The 19,044-nt window shown below is 37.3% G+C and overlaps 1 protein-coding gene across 2 annotated transcripts; it reads right to left on the reverse strand.

Annotated features, from left to right (window-relative positions):
- Positions 1 to 8,410: 8,410 nt before the first annotated feature.
- LOC139126322 (caspase-8-like) lies at positions 8,411 to 18,615 on the reverse strand. Of its 2 annotated transcripts, XR_011550529.1 has the most exons (4): positions 18,458 to 18,615; positions 13,755 to 15,002; positions 10,506 to 11,916; positions 8,411 to 9,726 (listed from the first exon to the last, which is right to left on the reverse strand). XR_011550529.1 is itself a non-coding variant. In XM_070692397.1 (3 exons), exons 2-3 carry the CDS (start codon positions 14,629 to 14,631, stop codon positions 11,138 to 11,140), a joined length of 1,656 nt encoding a protein of 551 aa, XP_070548498.1. In that variant the 5' UTR covers positions 14,632 to 15,002; positions 18,458 to 18,615; the 3' UTR covers positions 8,411 to 11,137. The 2 variants fall into 2 exon arrangements, 1 of the variants encoding a protein (XP_070548498.1); XM_070692397.1 differs by having other exon boundaries at positions 8,411 to 11,916.
- Positions 18,616 to 19,044: the final 429 nt, after the last annotated feature.

Consider the following 19,044-nt stretch of genomic DNA (forward strand, 5'->3'; position numbering starts at 1 on the left):
TTTCACTTTGCCATTCAAATTAGCTGTAGATGCTAGTGATACGGCTGCTGGTGCTGTTTTATTGCAAGAGGATAGTCATGGTATAGATCATCCTGTTTGCTATTTTTCACGCAAATTAACAAATCCCAGAGAAACTACTCTACAATTGAAAAAGAGTGTTTATCTTTGATATTAGCTTTACAGCATTTTGAAGTTTATGTTACTTCTTCAAATCAGCCAATAGTGGTTTATATTGATCACAACCCTCTTGTTTTTCTGCAGAAATTCAAAGGCAAAAATCAGAGATTGCTAAGATGGAGTTTAATGTTACAGGAGTTTAATCTTGACATTAGACATATCAAAGGCAGAGACAATTTAATTGCAGACTGTCTCTCTCGTATTTAGAACTTATTGTTGTTCACACTTTTAAGATTACATTTGTAAAAGAAAGATTTTTCATTGAAAATTTTCTTTTTGAAGAGGGGGTGTGTTATGTAGGTCATTTCCCCCACACTCATCATGACCTGAGTTCAATTAGTCTAGAACATTCTCAAGGTCACTGCCTTGATGACCTCACAACCTTGAATTCAATTAGTCATGTTTGGAATGTTCTGGAAAGTTGATTAGTTGTGTAAGGGAGATAATTTTAGAACAGTAATTAGCATGTCAATAAAAATTCTAGATTGTTCTTATATGCCTTTATAAAAGGGACGTGCACAGCTTCCAGTCAGACTTTTGGGATCGTGTCTCTTGTGTGTTACTATAAACTCCAGCAGTAGTCATTCTCAAGACTTTTCAAGACCTTCACTGTCAACGCTGGATTTATACTGTGGACTTTGTGCAGCTGCAAGCCTGCAAGGACTGTTCATTCATTCACTGACTGTTACAACTCTGAGACTGGAGCTTTGCCGTCCCAGCTGAGATAAGTAGTCTGTACACTTTTAAAGCTTGTACTCTATCCCTGACTTAGCAATTAGTTTTTTTTCGTAATAAATTTTGTTTTAAACGTTAACTGCTGAGTTCACCCTTTTGTTCGTTATCTCTGCACGTAACAAAATGGATAAGGGTGCTATTTAACACATAACTACGTACATATCAATTGTTACTCTTCCCATCATTATATGCTCATCAATATAAGTACTGAAATTTAACTCTTTCACTTCCAGTTCCCTGTATACAGGTCCAACTTTACCATAGAAAACAATGGATTTGGGACAAACCATGGTGGTGAAAGGGTTAAGGCAGTATTCATTTTCATTTTTTTCACCACTGTCTATGAAGAATTGGCTGATGTAATATGCCACTGTAATGGCATACCCCAATCAAAGTAGATGTAATTGTATCATGTATGAATGTTAATCATCCCAAATTGATAAAAGATATTTGATGGAACAGATACTTGATGTATGAGTTAAAAAAATTTCAGGAATCTCTCATAAAATTTAAGGTAGGATTTGTTATAATATTCCTTTGCCAGAGTATACTTTGAGTATGAATTTTAAGAGAACATGTCCTTGGGTTTGTTTTGCCAGTGTAAGATTTCAATATTGATCAGCAACTAAGGTGATGCATGTAATTGCTTTTATTTGTAGCAAATGGTAAGCAAAATGCAAGGAATGCTACCAGGCAATATGAGTTTATCAGACAACAAACAGATCTATCATATTAACATCTGTTATATCAGTGTGACTTCAATTATTTTTTATGTCCAAGGATATTCTAATGTATTACTCTTTAGTAATTGCAAAAAAATATTGGATGTACTTGTGCAATGTTTGGAGTACGAAAGCAAAGTATTGTAATCAATACTTGAAATTCAAAATGTCTGCCATGCTCTTTTTATACTGTAAGGAAAAAATGTAATTTTCAGTTTTCATGAGAAAACAGTGAAAGTTGACTTTTGCAACTTTCAAATGAGTCAACTCAAGTTGTAGAGCCTCTGGCAGCAAAATATGTAGTTTAGATTTAAAGCATTTTCCCAAAGGTGCATTTTGTCTTAACCACTAATGGCATCTTTCTAGCATATTTTACTTTGTGAGGACCTATCAGAGAAAGTGGTCTATTTACTGGCATATTTCACTTTGTGAGGACCTATCAGAGAAAGCAGTCTGCTAGCATATTTCACTTTGTGAAGACCTATCAGAGAAAGCAGTCTATCTGCTAGCATATTTCACTTTGTGAAGACCTACCAGAGAAAGCGGTCTATCTGTAGCATATTTGTGAAGACCTATCAGAGAAAGCAGTCTATCTGCTAGCATATTTCACTTTGTGAAGACCTATCAGAGAAAGCGGTCTATCTGCTATCATATTTCACTTTGTGAGGACCTATCAGAGAAAGCAGTCTATCTGCTAGCATATTTCACTTTGTGAAGACCTACCGGTATCAGAGAAAGCGGTCTATCTGTAGCATATTTGTGAAGACCTATCAGAGAAAGCAGTCTATCTGCTAGCATATTTCACTTTGTGAAGACCTATAATCAGAGAAAGCGGTCTATCTGCTAGCATATTTCACTTTGTGAAGACCTATCAGAGAAAGCAGTCTATCTGCTAGCATATTTCACTTTGTGAAGACCTATCAGAGAAAGCGGTCTATCTGTAGCATATTTGTGAAGACCTATCAGAGAAAGCAGTCTATCTGCTAGCATATTTGACTTTGTGAAGACCTATAAGGGAGCGTTCAGTTTTTACGGCCTGGGGGGGGGCCGGCAAAATCTTGTCGCCGGTGTTCAAAAAAATATAGACCCCCCCTGCATTTTTTGTGAAAAAAAGATGACCCCCCCTTTGTCAGACGAAAAAAATTGATGACCCCCCCCCCTGAAAATAACCAAAACCCATATGTCAAATTTACCCGCATGGTTTGGATTTGAACTCCGGTACGCGGCGCACTTTATTCGATGCCAGTGCACAAACTTCTCAGCCACATCCATTGAAACGTCTGTTAATTAGGACGACTGTAAGGCAATTTTTAACTTCATTTCCATAGACAACTCATGTCCATGGACATTGTATAAAGTAAACTTTATTGGAGTGGTTCGCCAAAGGCAGCCCTCCGGTTAAGAGGGTCATGGGCCATTACGTAAAGTCAACTTTATTCTAGTGGGCCACCAAAGGTGGCACGCCGGTAAAGAGGGTCGATCATGGCTATTGCATAAAGTAGACTTTACTTGACAGGGCCGCTGAAGGCGCGCAGCCATTACATTATTCAGTGCGTGATCCCAGGGGTCCCTAAAAATGTTTCTAATACAAGCCGCGGCTTCAATTGGGAATTTTACGGTAAGATTGCCGTGGGGTATTACATAAAGTCAATTTATTGTAGTGGGCCGCCGCAGGCGGCCCGCTGGTAAAAAGGGTCAATCATGGCCATTGCATGAAGTAAACCTAATTGGAGTGGGCCGCCAAAGGCGTCTGCCCGTTAAGAGGGTCATGGGTAATACATAATGTATATTTATTGTAGTGGGCCGCCGAAGGCGGTCCGCTGGTAAAGAGGGTCAATCATGGCCATTGCATGAAGTAAACCTAATTGGAGTGGGCCGCCAAAGGCGTCTGCCCGTTAAGAGGGTCATGGGTAATACATAATGTATATTTATTGTAAAGGGCCGCCAAAATGGCGGCCCGCCGGTAAAGAGGGTCGATCATGGCCAAGGCATAAAGTGAACTTTATTGTTGGTATTATGTTTTTGAAAATGTGGTGACCCCCCCTTTCTTACCAGTGAAAAAGCGATGACCCCCCCTTTGCGGATTCCAAAATTATGATGACCCCCCCCTGGATTTTGCCGGCCCCCCCCCGGCCGTAAAAACTGAACGGTACCTAATCAGAGAAAGCGGTCTATCTGCTAGCATATTTCACTTTGTGAAGACCTATCAGAGAAAGCGGTCTATCTGTAGCATATTTCACTTTGTGAAGACCTATCAGAGAAAGCAGTCTATCTTTGTGCACATAAGAAATTTGCAACATAATTGTAAGCAATCGTTAACAAGATGAATCAATTTTTGGAACTAGACAAAAATACATGTAAGTTACAATTGCTTTATGCCATTACATTGTGTACATTTTTTAGCTCACATTTGGTACACCAATGTGAGGTTATCGTATAAGCTGAAGTTGATGGCGTCTGTATGTATGTGAGTATGTATGTATTAATGTAAATACGTACAGTATGTCCGTCAACATCAAAAACATGCAAACCGCTGCATGTTGCAGCTTGGTATTTGGTGTGTGGATGCATCCTGGGCTATAGATGGGATTTTGTTCAAATGAAGTCTGCATTGCCAAAATTATGCAAATGAGCTTACAAAATGTGAAAATGGTCAAGAATTAATAACTCAAGAACGGCTGGTTTTTTTTATTGCTTTGAAATTTTGAAAGTACCTTAGGTGAACCTTACACAGTTTTACTAATATTGACTGTGAAGATATCCGTAATTTTGTATTTTTGCTGAATTTTTTGGTGATTTTTCTCATTTTCAGTAAAAATTCTTCTTGTCTGAAACCTCCAGCCCAATCGCTTTCAAATTTGGGTTGGATGTTTGCGAAGGTGTTACTGTTCTAATTTGTTGAAATTATGACAAAATTGGAAAAATTACTATTTTGGAGCAATTTTGTCAGTTTGGGTCGAAAAATCTTAAACAGTATTTTCTTTTTAAAGCCCATGGACAGACAGCTTTTATATTTGGTACATATAGAGATGACAATAGTTAGATATGTGGAAATTGTCCTGAAATATATACAAATTTGGATTTTTAAGACTATATTGTCATTTTTGGTCAAGAAAACTTGTTCTCAAAATTACTTGTTTGATAGCTTTGTAATTTGGTATAAAGTCCCGACGGATGTTATTAGATAAATTTTCTGCTCAAAGTGTTGGGAAACCCCAAATTTATATATTTTAGGTAATTTTCTCAGTTTGTGACCTTAAATGACCTACACCAACCCAGGATATGTTGAGAGACAGTTTCGAAGGCTGTGAACACAATTTTGTCATATTTGGTATCAATTTGTAGGAAAATTTGATCCAGAAAACAAAGCTGAGGTGAATTTTTCCATTGCGGACCAATTTTTGCAACTTTTCTATATAAAACACACAAGAACTGATGAGAAATTTGGATCCAGGATAATTCCAGATGTTGTAATCACCGCCCACAGTGGAAGGCATTTCACTATCTGTAACTAACTTAAGTACTTACATTAGAATGATAACACCCATCGCATAATTAAAAAATCCCCAAGGTTGTAAATACATTCCTGTCATCTGGCCTTATATAATACCAAGGGATGGAACATTTGATATTCAGGAGAGGGTAGAAGATCGATGAGGTAGCATTACTTTTTTACCTGAGATCCCTTCTACATTTTTTTGCCCACTCCCACCTTTTCATTTTATCAAGCCTTGTCTATTTTTTATTTTTTACATTTGCTTATGCATGTAGGACCTGCTTGTCCCATTGCTATAGAAGTTGATATGCATGTTCCTCAAGATGACCTCCAGTACCTAAGTTGGAGACCTTAGTTGCTTTTGTCATTCTTGTTTTCCCTGGTTTAAATATTTCTTGAATGGACCAATTCAAACCTAATGTGAGCACATAGTGTCCTTGACGGTATTTTTTAATTATTAAATACCACTTCAGCATTTCGTTTCAAATCTATATATGCAGATCTTATCAGAGTATTTTTAGCTCATATTTGGTATGTATATTTAATGAATCAGAAACATTTTGATCTTATTGATCACTTATTTGTCATATTTCCATAGGACAGGGTTGATATGTAAAGCTTTCTCATACATGTTTTGCTAAAGTTTGCTGGTTGTTTACAGGACATAGATCTCAGGTGCACATGTACATATTTTTCTGTTGACAAACAATTGAACTTTACCCACAAGCCGTTGGGAGTCATGTATACTTAGTCATTCTGGTGGCAAGTTGTAACATCAAAGTTGCCAAGCATTCTGTTGATAAAATACACAATATTACCAATCCACTTTTGCAAATTTTAGGAAGTTTGTGTCCAACAAGTTGACAGATTTTGTTTTAGTCCAACAAGTTGACAGATCAAACAGTAGAAGAAAACCTGGTAAAAACATTTTACCCGATGTCAATTTTAGTTAAATGATCTACTGTATTTCTAGTGTTCAAATGATTTTGTGTGATACATCCATCACATGCTTACCTAATCCAGTCATTTTACATAATAGATTGGCTGTACATGTACCACTGATTGCAACTTTAACTGAACGGCTGACAACAAAAGCACTTTGCCAATTAATATGCTCAAAGTGTGACATAATTATGTTCATTTATGCAAAGTTTTGAAGTATAAATCCGACAATGGGGATGTGGTCTGTATACATGCACATTGTATGAGTTTGTTGAATGAAATAGTCCAACTGCAGTGTATGCACTCTGCTATTTCCATTGTATCGACCAAGTTAACAACATGTCACGTGACTGGCTCATCAACTACCAGGACAAAAACATAAACTCACCAAGACGGACCCCATTTCCCTTCCCAGCATATCATCAATAATCAAGAAACACTGGCACATCCTTAAATCCAAGCAGTATACAATGGAGATCAACATTCACCATGTCCCCTTTTGTTGCGACTACAGACAGCCACCAAACCTCAAGACGATATAGTAAAAGCCAGCCTGAAGACGAAAACTCAAGATGCTGATCCAGGAAACTGTAAACCATGTAACACCTGTAGAGTATGTGCAATTCCATAATTCAGAACAATTAAAATAATCAACAAAGTCAATGACAAATCATATCCTGTCACTGGCCAATTGACATGCAAAACATGCAATATTATCTATGCCATTGTCTGTGCTACATGCAATACATTGTATATTGGTGAAACAAAACGTGAACTTCATTGGTAAATTACACACAAAGATACCCTGGTCGCCCATCACTTCCATAAACCTGGTCACAATATTGACCACTTCCAAAGAAACTTAAAATTATTACAGTAATTCCCTGGGCACTCTTTCATCCTCCCACTGGTATCAACAGAAAAGACTGGTAATTTGCTTTCACCAATGCTCATCCCATACTTCTTGTCCATGTTTTTTTCAGCTGACCTAGGGAGTCTTGTTTGTTTTGATTTCCACCATTCAGGCCAACTCTTCATGCAGTCCTAACCTCAACCTTAGACACGCTCGTAAGCGAACACTTTAATATTAACAGCTATCAGACCAGCACTTTTTGAGTAACAAATTTTTTTACCATAAATGGTGAAAATACCGTCAAGGACAGTGTGCTCATATTTGATTTGAATTGGTCCATCAAGCAATATTTAAACCAGAAAAACAAGAATAACAAAAGTAAATAAGGTCTGAAACTTTAGGTCCTGGAGGTCAACTTTAGGAACAGTCTTAGCAGAGGAATGTTTCAACGCAGTCCTTCATGGTTTCAGCAGGTCTGCCAATATGTATCAGTTCATGAACAATGACAGGAAATGACTCAAGGTCAGTGGAGTAGCCCCTTTCAGTCACTGCCACCATTCCTACACATACCGGTAATAGGTACACTGCATACAAATAGGTTAGAGATTACAGAATCTCCAACTAAGATGTGTGGGCTGTTTCAGTTAATGCCACCACTCCCGCACATTTGCAGGATTTCCCCCTTTTCTTACTTCATTTGCATATTTATTTCACTGACAAGTTCAACGACGTCACATCTCAACCCCTTGGTGTACCTGTACACCAAATACTGTGATGGTAGGTGTGGCGGTTTGGGAGCTTTTGCATTTGACAGATGGACATCTACACATACATACAGACGCCACCAACTCACCATTAAGCTCTTTTTGGTATTTATATACATACCAAATATGAGCTAATAAAGTACTGTAGCGAAAATTAGCACAAAAAATATGACTTTAACTAAAACGTACTCTTCAACGTTCAGTTCACTTACTGAGTGTCATTGGGGAAGGTTGCATTCAATAGACGTCACAAAGAATCTCTGGCATCTACAGATCCAGTCTTTGAATAATCAATGAATAATCATTTATCTTTGAGTTAAAGCCAAACGTTACTGGTCTGTGGCAACCACCCTCTCTGTTTGTGAATTTTTCCATTGTAAAATAAATGACTATCAAGAAGCAATTGGAGCAAATTTGACATCGAGAAATTCAGCTTTCATAAAACACATTGCCGATTAGTAAAGACCTTCAGTCGTTGGTTTAACCTGTTCAACCCCAATTCCTTGTAAACAGGTCCACAATCACCATTGATAACAATGGATTTGGGCCAAACCATGGTGTTGCAAGGGTTAAACTCTGCTGGGTCTGCACATGAGAATTAACAAGACCACCTAGGTCATTTGAAAAACATAGGATACTGGTATAGTGCAATGGTATTCCAAACTTTATAGTGGTCACGGATGATATAAGGACAGGAAAATGATGACAAAATGATACATGATTTTTCAGAAGCTTCAAAACATTCTTTTATAACTACTTAATAAGTTTTTATTGGTGTATAGTTCAGTTACAACACCTTGAAAGTACAGTGGAAATGGCTGTTTTTATTTCTACATCAAGCTCTACAAAAGTGAACACACAAGCATATAAAATGTTACAGTTTTTCATTAATATTAATGAGCCATCAAGCACTCTTGGAACTCTGGAGGAACCGTGCAACAGCACATGCATTTTGTTTCGTCAGAAAAAAATGCACACATACACGTGAATAACATTTATATGTATTGTTCTACAGCCTGAGATGTATTGGTTTGGATGTGTCTGAGTAACAGCGCTGATCATACAATTTTTGAGATAACTATAATTTGAGTATCAAATTGGATTGCCAAAAAAATTGACAAGCATATGAATGATACAGGAAAACCTCACACATACATGTGAGTGATACTTGTCCTAAGTTTGATTGAAATCATTACTAGCATATATGAGAAATGGCTCCAGACTGATGCAATGACACTCTCACTGACTGAATCCATTACTTAAGTCCCCTTCTGGACTTCATCCAGCAGGACCTAAAAAGCTAAAAATACACAGTAATACACATACAGATCTGTTGACGTCATAATTTTGCTATGTACATGCACATACCCTCAAAATATGATTAAACGAAGTAATATATTGTCTGGTGAAATAATATTTTACCTGGCTGAATTTATTTCATTCACATGATTGGAAGTATTACCAAGGACCCCAAAGGTTCTCCAAAACAGGATTTTTGGGTTTGGCCAACCTTAGTTTTTTTTGGGCAATCTATTCATATGTTAAAGGGCCTATGAGCTGCAACTCTGCAAAATTTGTCCAACCTCAAGGTACCTCCAATTTCCTCAGATATTCATTGCAATCTGCAAATTGAACAATTAACTCTGCCTCAACAACATGCAGAATAGGCAAGAAATTGAACAGATTTTAAATTTCCTTCATTTTCAAAATCTTGCCATGTTATGTGAAAAACAGAGATTTTTAAAGAGTGGATTGAATCCCTTTCCCGTCCTTTCAGTGGGTTGCACCATGTTGTATTTGTAAAGATTCAAATGTGCACACGCACTGTTTACGCTGTTTATCATATAGTTGTACGGAGGCAGCCATATTCAAGTGTGGCACGCACTGATTGTTTGTCTTACTGAAACCTCCCTTGTGCAGTCCCACTCAGCAGATAATTAAACTTGAGTATAAACATCTCTAAGAACATATCTTTGAACTAATTTTCATCTGAATATAAAATCATGAAAATAATGCCAAAAGTTGCAGCTCATGTGCCTTTAAGGTGAAGTACGACGAATTACGTCAAAATTAAGTTGTGGTGTCATTTTCTTGAAACTTTGCACAAATATTCTTGGAAGTTGTGCAAGTGCAAAAATAAAATAAAAAATGGGGGTCACCACGCTCGTTTCCATGGAAACGGACGTTAAAATGGCGTCGTTAGAAATAAATAAAAATGATATAATTCACTTAAACTAAAGAAAGCAATTATAAAAAGCTTAGCAAATGAGTTAATTTTAATAAATACCAAGAGTTAAGATGCATATCTATCGAATGTATAGTTTTCATGATGTTTGTAAAGAAATTTTTACATAAGTATCGATTACAAAATGACGATATCGAAATTATATCACTACATAATTTTCGAACTTTCTTCCTGTCGCTTTGAATGGTGTCATTTTGACCAAACTTGGCGAATAAAATCCTGACATAATACCATTTAGTTTACACTTTTAATAAAAGGGTGTCACCACGCTACTTTTTACAATATCTCCGGGTGAATGGGTAATATGCGCCATGTAAATGGGAGAGAAATGTTAATTTTTCGCTCATATTGAATAAAAACCAGCTTCCTAGGGGGTCAAAATATGACAAGGTTATAGTTCACATGTATTTCTAAGAGACTGGGTCAAAAAATTAGGTAAAAGCGCAATTTCAACAATGACAGGTGATATTAAATACATGCACTACAAAGTAACCCATTTGCGACAGGCTGGAGTTAAATCTGCGCAGAAACGTTCTAAAGCGTGTGCGCGTCCGAATTCGTCGCCCTTTACCTTAATAACTATACAGGAGTACATTTTCACTACAAGAATGCGCAAATTATAGTGGTATGTAAATTTAGGTGCTTCTGTTTTTTCAAGTAATGGAGAACACTGATTACAGTCAGGAACTAATGGGAATCTTTAATAAACATTCAACAATTAAGTTTGGAGCAAAACTTAAAACTTTTTGTTTTTATCAGATATTGAGCTTTTGACATCGCCCTTGATAATTGTCTAATCTTACAACTTTGTTTTCCATTTATATATTTGCTATTCAAAAAATTAATGCAAAGATACTGTACTTTACACTTCATGTAATTTTTACAAAAGTTCTAGGTCACATTCAGTATCAAAATTGCCAGGATATCACATAGATATCAATAAAGTTTGAATAGTAGCCAAAAATAATTGGAGATGTTCACTGGTGATTTATGGTGATATACAAAGTGTGAAAACTGTCTTTCTTACATAGCAAGGAATATTTTTAACTCCAGATGACAGATGATCAGTTTCATCTCCTCATACAGATAAAAAAGCTAAATTTTATCTTGTATTATTAACAAAAGGATAACAAATTAGAAATGTTAATTGGTAGTTTACAATGGCTTCAGCAACATACACCACATCTTGGCTGATGTTTGGGTTCAAATAGCTTTGTCATAAAATCTAAATTGTACTTTCTTTGTTAGATGGGAGTGTAAGGCTGGCATTTGTTTGTAGTCAGGATTTCCCTCCTTGGACACTTCATTGTTGACTTCAGTCAAAATATCTACCAAATGTTTGCTGGCAGCACTTCTCTCAAGAACTTCAACTAATTTACTTATATACCAAGACCCTTTAGAAGGTTCTGGATGGCGGTATGCTTCATAACCAGGCACTGTACATAGACCGTAGAGAAAGTCAGCCTCATCTGGTACAGTTGTAGGTAGTGCATCATCATTCCATGTGTTATTTGATCTATCAACTGATGTGCAAGGTGAGTTTTCAGTTGTCCTCAGCTGACGAGTGTTAACAGATGAACTGCTACATTCTTGAACAGAAATGCCCTCTGATGGTAAGGCATCACGAATTCCAATAGGATTGTTGCGCCTGGTTGACTCATTAGAAGATGGTACTGGAATTCCAGGGTGTTTACTTTCACCTTGGCATGCTTGGATGAAGAATAATTTTGGCTTCTTTATCAATCCTGGACAGTTTGTTGCTGTGAATGCTTTTGCCAACTGCTTGATAGTGACAGTAACTCCATTGCAACCTGCAATTTCTCCTTGTTTACCATGAGACAGAACACATACAACTAAACAAGACCATCCGCTGTGATCTAATAAACTGATGGTATGCAGGGTTTGTAGCATTTCTTCTGAACTAAGATTGTTGTAAGGCAGAACATTAAATCCAAGTTTCTGGAATACACTCTTCAGATTCTCTATATTAAATAAAAAATGACATAAAAATAACAGATTCAAAAGCAGCCACAGGAGTTACATCATCATTTAGATGAAAATGCACAACTAAGAAAGAAAAGACGCACATCTTTATTAGTCATATGTGTAATGCCTTACAACTTTAGAAAAACATAGGGCCAATGTCCCTGAAGCTGCTATAGATGGTACAGAAGACATACATAGCATAATACCTGATAAAGTGAGAGCAGAGGTCCTTTGGCAATACAGTGTATTCTTATGGCAGGAGAACTTTCAGTATGGCTCATTCTTACAGAGCCCCTATATACACAGACATTCATCAATACTAAGATAGGATCGAAAACTGCCATCTATGCCCATAAAAATGGCAAAAATTGACCGAAAAATATGAAATTGCAGATTTCTTCATTACATAAATGCATTATAAACAAGTCATTGACTATGACATAGTCCCCGGAAGTGACTAAAAATTGAAGTCAATATGATGCGCATGAAACAAGGAATGCGGGTACCAAAGCCCTGTCTGTGACTGATGCCCTTATTGGATTGGATTGTAAACAAGTAGTGGCACACGTTTATGTCCTTTTACCAAGTTTGACAGAATTAGGTATGCCATGCCCTGGCTTTTTATATGTCAAAATTCAAATTATATGCAAGAAACTGGCCAAGGCATGTCTGCGTAATGGCTCTAGACATAAAAAAGTCAGAATGCCAGATGTGAACCAAAAATGTCCTCATGTTCAGTACAGAAGAGACCTATAATTAGCTTTTGATACTGCTAAAATTAAAACGCCTTTCTTGACTGGTTAATTTTTGTATGATCAACATCTGCAGCAAGTGTCATCACATTTAGTGCAGTCATTCAGAATATAGATACATTGTTTCCCTATTCAGCCAATCTGGGCCGCCACCCAAATCACAAAAGGTCATTAAATACATCAATAAATAATTTATCAACAGGATGTCACTTTCCAGTTTTACACAACTAGAAGATCAATATCTGTACCATGTTTCATAAAATTTGATGCGGGATTTCTGGACCTATCACACTAATAAGGAAAGTTCATTAAATATCACAACGTGATACTGATTTATGTCCTTATACACAGTTAAAGCAAGATGAGATCAACATCTATACCAAGTTTCAACAAATCTGAAGAAGTATTTCTTGATATATCAGCCTAATTATGAAAATTCATTAAATATGCAAATACGCAATTAATTGACATGATATGATTAATGTCTTTGCATGCTACTACAACACTTTGAGATCAACATCTGCACCGAGTTTCATCAAATTCGGTGTAATATTTCTGGACATAGCACATGAGTTAGGAAAGTTCATGAAATATGCAAATTAGCAATCAATTGACAAGATACTGCTGATTGTCTTTGCTTTCGTTTTTACAACACTGTGAGATCAACATTTATACCGAGTTTCATCAAATTTGCTGTCGTATTTCTAAACACATTTCCTTAATTACAGAAATTCATAAAATATGCAAATTAGCATTAAATGACATGATCCTGCCAAATGTCTTTGCATACTGTTACGGCTTTGGTATATCAGCAACGTTCTCAAATTGTTAACAAAATGATTATTTTGACCAGATCGATTACAAAAGTTGTCAAATTATTGTAGAATTTATTCATGTGATGACAAAGATTGCTATTCATGCATTACGAGGATGAACCCACCCATCAAAAACAATGGTTTTCTGCCATGATGACGTAAATGCCAATAACCAGATAACAGCCAATCAAATAACTGGTACCAGCCACCACTCCAAAAGCCGGGTTGTCGAGCAGACTGTAGCTAAAATTGTAAATGTGTACGTACCAGCGTCAGTTTCAGATCCACGTCTGTCTGTTAACTGTCTACTCTTCGGATTTTCAGCACTCCTCTTAAAATTGGTATTGTTAATAATTACAGCAATACCACATGGTTGTGTATTCATTCTATAACAATCATACATATCATCATTGTCTGGGCTTGTCTTGTTGGTAGAAGGAGTAATGCTGGTACTACCAGTACTGGAGACATCATTCTCGTTAGTGCTGCTCTGGATAGACACAATAGTATGAGTAACACTGGCAGCAGTGTTGGTGGGGTTGCAGTTGTCAGGGCAGCGAAATGGGTTGTCACGGCAGTGAGACACTAATGACTTCAAATAAGACTTTACAGAAGCACTTACACCAATTATTTGGTTGCATTCAATGTTCAGTTCCTGTAAACTCTTAAGTTCACATATTTCATCTGGAATGACACTTATCTTATTGTTATTGACCATGAGAACTTGAAGTTTTGTCATGCTGCATACACTAGCTGGAAGAAAGCTCAGCTGATTCCAACCAAAGTACAATTTCTCTAATTCCTTCAGTTGAGTTATTTCTCTTGGAAATTCCTTGAACTCATTATTTGAAAGGATAAGTTTCCTTACTTTAAGTGTGATAACTTGTGGTGGTAAACAATTGAGCCTATTATTTGACAAATCTAACAACCTCAGTTTGCTTAGTGTGCATACTTCAACTGGAAAGATTGAAAAGTTATTATTGTTAAGGTATAGCTCTTCCAGTCTTTTCAATTTCCCAAAACTAGCAGGAAGTACAGCAAGCCTATTGTACCAAAGCCATAATTGTTTTAACTTCTTTCTACTACAGACTTCAGAAGGCACTAAAATAAGTCCTAGGTTCAAAAACTCATATGCTGATGTCATCTTGCAGAGTCTGAGAATGGGATATGAATTGCTGCCGTATTGTCTCCTTTTTACAGCGGCTACAGCTTTTGAACAAATTCTTTCATCATGGTCTGAACTTTCCCAAATTATTAATTTACTCTGTACTTTACCAATTTCTGATCAAACAAATTTGTATTGGATAAAATTGTACTATAGCATGTTCATGCTGATAACTATATTGGGAACAATTTGTAGTGTAATTTCTTCTTTGGGATTGTCTCTTGCTTCAAAGAGATGTGAATATTTTCACTGGCAGTAAATTTAGAAGTTAATCTGTACAGTGTCTCTCTCCTGTTGAATAATGAAGGAACAGTCTTCCTGGTTACTTTAACAGTTGAGTTGATGCCAATCTGAAAAATATGAAATACAGACCCATATTAAGTTAAATCTTAAATTTCATCATCATTTACACACAGAGAAATCTGAAAGTCATCCCTAGGCTGTATATTTGAGCCAAATTTGAAAGTTTTCAGTAAAGAGGTTTCAGACAAAATGATATATGCATAATTCCGTTAGTTGGAAGTATGAGAGGTTTGCCCCCCCAATTTTTTTTCCAGCCAATAACCCTGATTGCGAATGTAGTTATATAGCCATGTGTATACGACATTTGCTGCTGTCACTGGAAAATAAACGCCAATGTCTCCTATAAAAGGAGAATTACCGTTAGACTATGCAAATGTGAACAAGTGACCTAACGGCTGATATAGCTCCACCATGTTTATGTAGAGAATAACTATTTTGACACATGTTGATGAAGAAGGTGTAAATCTTTGAAAGCTCATTTCAGTGGCCAGAAAAAAGTGGTTAAATTAAATAGCTGCAAAAATACCAGGTTTTGCGCTAACGTTCGCCACAGTCGCAAATTACAAATAAATGTCCGATGTGGCAAAAAAAATTGCTACATCTTCGCCACGTGTGGCGAAAGCTCGTGACCAGGTGCCGTGATGGGATCATTGACCCTGGATGCCTTTGAAAGTCACGTCAATCCTGCGATCCCAGATCGACTGTTTTCCTGAAGGACCAAGACTTTCAATATGCGGGTGTTCATTATTTATGTAGTCTACTATTCTAACAACTAGTCGTTTTTACAAATAAGTCTACGTTATTTTCTGCAATCCAAATTTTCCAGCATAAACGCTGCAAGCATCGTACAAAACATTTGACAACGTATGTTGCGTCAGGATGCAAGCATGAAGGGTATTGAGTTCATGCCGGCCAGCATAGCAGCACAACTTATAAACAGCGTGCACCATCGTTAATCATGTCGGTTCTGTCTATAATGTATGAAAATAACCCTTAGATCGGTCTGATTATCAAAATACCGTGAAACCTGTCAATTACGGACCCCCTTGGGAATAGCCTTACTGTCCGTTATTTAGAGGTGTCCGTAATTGTAAAACTCATTAATATTCATGATCGGACATGCCTGACTTGACTCGTTACCTCAACGTAGACCTACCTTTAATGGCTAACAATGTAACGAACACTCACGGCACTCACACAATTTTTACGTACATGTATAAACAACACAATAAAATCCCACTTTTCATTCACGTTTTATTACCGTACTGTTATTATTATTGATAAATTGAAAAAAAGATACAAAGATACATAAATAAAAGGAAAGGAAGTCTACATTGTAAAACTCAACTCATAAATTGCGTAAATGTAAAATGAAGATCTTAAAATCTTTAATAAAAAAATCGTCGAAGAAGTAAGACTTCATATTTTGGAGTTGGAGTTCATCAACTAAGTTCTGCTGAAAAACCTATCAAGTGTCTGCTGTCTGGCTGAGTGATGACGATTCGCGATTGCTTTCTGGAGTTCTTCTTCTTCAATGCTGATGAGGCTGTTGATGATCTGAGGATGCTTGTCTAGGGTAAACTTCTTGATGTTACCAATCAATCAAAGTGCATCAGAAGTCAATTTCACTGGTTGTGGGTCTTTGTTTTCCTTGTTTTCTTCTGCCACTGGGTCATCATCACAGTCACTGCAATCAACTTCACCACGTCGATCACGCAGAAACTCTTCTTCCCAGCCATCATCCACGTCGGCATCGGTTGCAACGTCACTGTCAAGGCTGACAAAGTCCAAACCACTCAGAGTTTGCGCCATACCAAGGACACGGCCAGCTGCTTCAACAAGACGGTCAAGTTGACCGCCTTCGGTCGGCTCTTCGGTGACATCTCCATCAGAAGTGGTGGTAGGAAACCAAGCTTTCCTGAAGCAGCTTGAAATAGTCTCCCTGGTAACTTCACTCCAAGACCAAACAATCAAGTGGCAGGCATCGAGAACGTTGACAGTTCATGCGATCTCATCTGCACTCAGGGAGTCATCGTCTGCTTTCGACAAAACGGCACGGAGAAGTACGACTTGGCAGGAAAAGGGTTAAACCAGGCTGTGTGTATTTATATAACTTTTGTTTATACTGAGTATCCTTGCATAAACGATGAATCACTTACAATAAACTGTCCACTGTCAGATTTTGTGTTGCTATTTACTACTGTGTTACTGTGAGTGGACAATGTGGGGGCCATACCCGTCACCACAGGCCAAATTTACAGGTTAAACATAGCTAAACCAACCCAATTTGGCAATTTTTTTCACCTCATACGTTCATGGTTGCTATTTCCCTAAAGATTCTGGCTTTCATGCAGAAATCTTTTCTTGCTTATTTGTTAAATTTCCTTGTTGAAGTTGTTCCACTTATGTATTAACATTGCCATTTACTCTACAAAGATAACATAATCGCTATTTTGCATTGATATTGTCAGTACACCATTATCTGCACGGAGGGCCAGTGATAAATTTCCAACATTTACACATATAACAGAATTGTCACCCATTGCCTTTCTACCACATATTGCAAATTATTTATGCCATACTTCCTCTGTGCTAGTCAGGCCTAATTTGTTGTCTTCTGGACTCGGTCATACAATTGCAAATATCAATAGCGGAGCGCAACAACACTTCCTCTTTGCTGCCCAGTCAGGCCCATTTCTCGCATAGGACGTGGTCAAACAAAGCATCGATGGCGGAGCCCAAAGTTGCCCTGCTTTGTGATACATTAAAATCACCACTTACAATAACAATACTTTGACATTGACTATCATAGTGTACACATGCCATTTACAGACGTAGATCTATCAAGAAGATTTACGCTAATCCCACTTGCCCACCGAGACCATACGAGGCCACGCGAAATCTTATCTCCGCCTCCTACTGGTATTCAAATTTTCGAGACGTCCTAACATGCAACAGGACGCCATCGCCATTGCTTTTTTGTTGTGAATATGGCGATTAGTCCAAGACAGTCAAACATTTGATACGAGTTCCAAAATAAGATATATGTAAATCTTTTTCGATAAAACATACTACTGTTGTCAAAAATTGTGTTGTTCGCATAGCACGTCGCATCAGTCGGGCACGACCCTCTTTGATTTCGGGGCACGACTCTTGTTGATTTCGCGTGTTTTGGGGCACGACTCGCACGCATTGCGTTTTGTACTTCCGTGAACTACAAAAACGTGGTGAATTCCATATACTTACGGCTACATATGAAACTGCAATGCCAGCCCTGTAACAGCATTTTTTTACTGATATTTTAAGCCTGTTACTCTCTTTACTTACGAACCAGATAGCAAGCAGCGCAGGGTAGCCCAGTACAAAATCAACTAATTTGGATTCTGCTGTGTGCCGCCTGTAAATTTATAAACGCGCTCGATCATGAGTATCCAACAAGATTTGACGGTTATATTCCCAAAAATACTTACAGTAATATTCATGACAAGTCTAGCATACATACCCAAAATTCTACGTAGTGGACAAATCGTGCCAAAAAGGAGTGAATACTACGAGTAAATTCCACTCATGTCCAGCTCATCCGTGAAGGCAAGATGGACGCGCTGCGGGATGTGGCTTTGCTATGTAAATGTAGTTGGCTCGTACCACAACCTGTATACCCACAGTCCTTTGCGTTGTTGGGTTAATACTATGCATGGCTCAACTGCTCAACTTGTGACAGGCTGGACATTCCACAGGGCATCAGGAAAAATATAAAACAAATAAATAAACAAACAAAGATACAAACAAGTATACAAATACATAAATAAATAATAAACACAGACAAACATAAACAAATAGATAAATAAAGAAACAAACATGCAATATCATAGAACGTTGAATAAGTAAACATACAAACAAATAATGAAACAACATTGTAGAAATGAAATTGTAAAATCAATTCTCCAGCAACCCTTATATATATATATTACATCAAGTACAAAGTAATGATATCTGTTACTTAAGTCTCATGAATCCTGCAATCATCAGACAATAGTATTTATAACGCTCTGCTTTAGCATCGAGCACTGTAATTTCCCACGAAGACAT

This window comes from Ptychodera flava, assembly GCF_041260155.1.
Source record: "Ptychodera flava strain L36383 chromosome 3 unlocalized genomic scaffold, AS_Pfla_20210202 Scaffold_27__1_contigs__length_13241970_pilon, whole genome shotgun sequence".
NCBI classification, from domain to species: domain Eukaryota; kingdom Metazoa; phylum Hemichordata; class Enteropneusta; family Ptychoderidae; genus Ptychodera; species Ptychodera flava.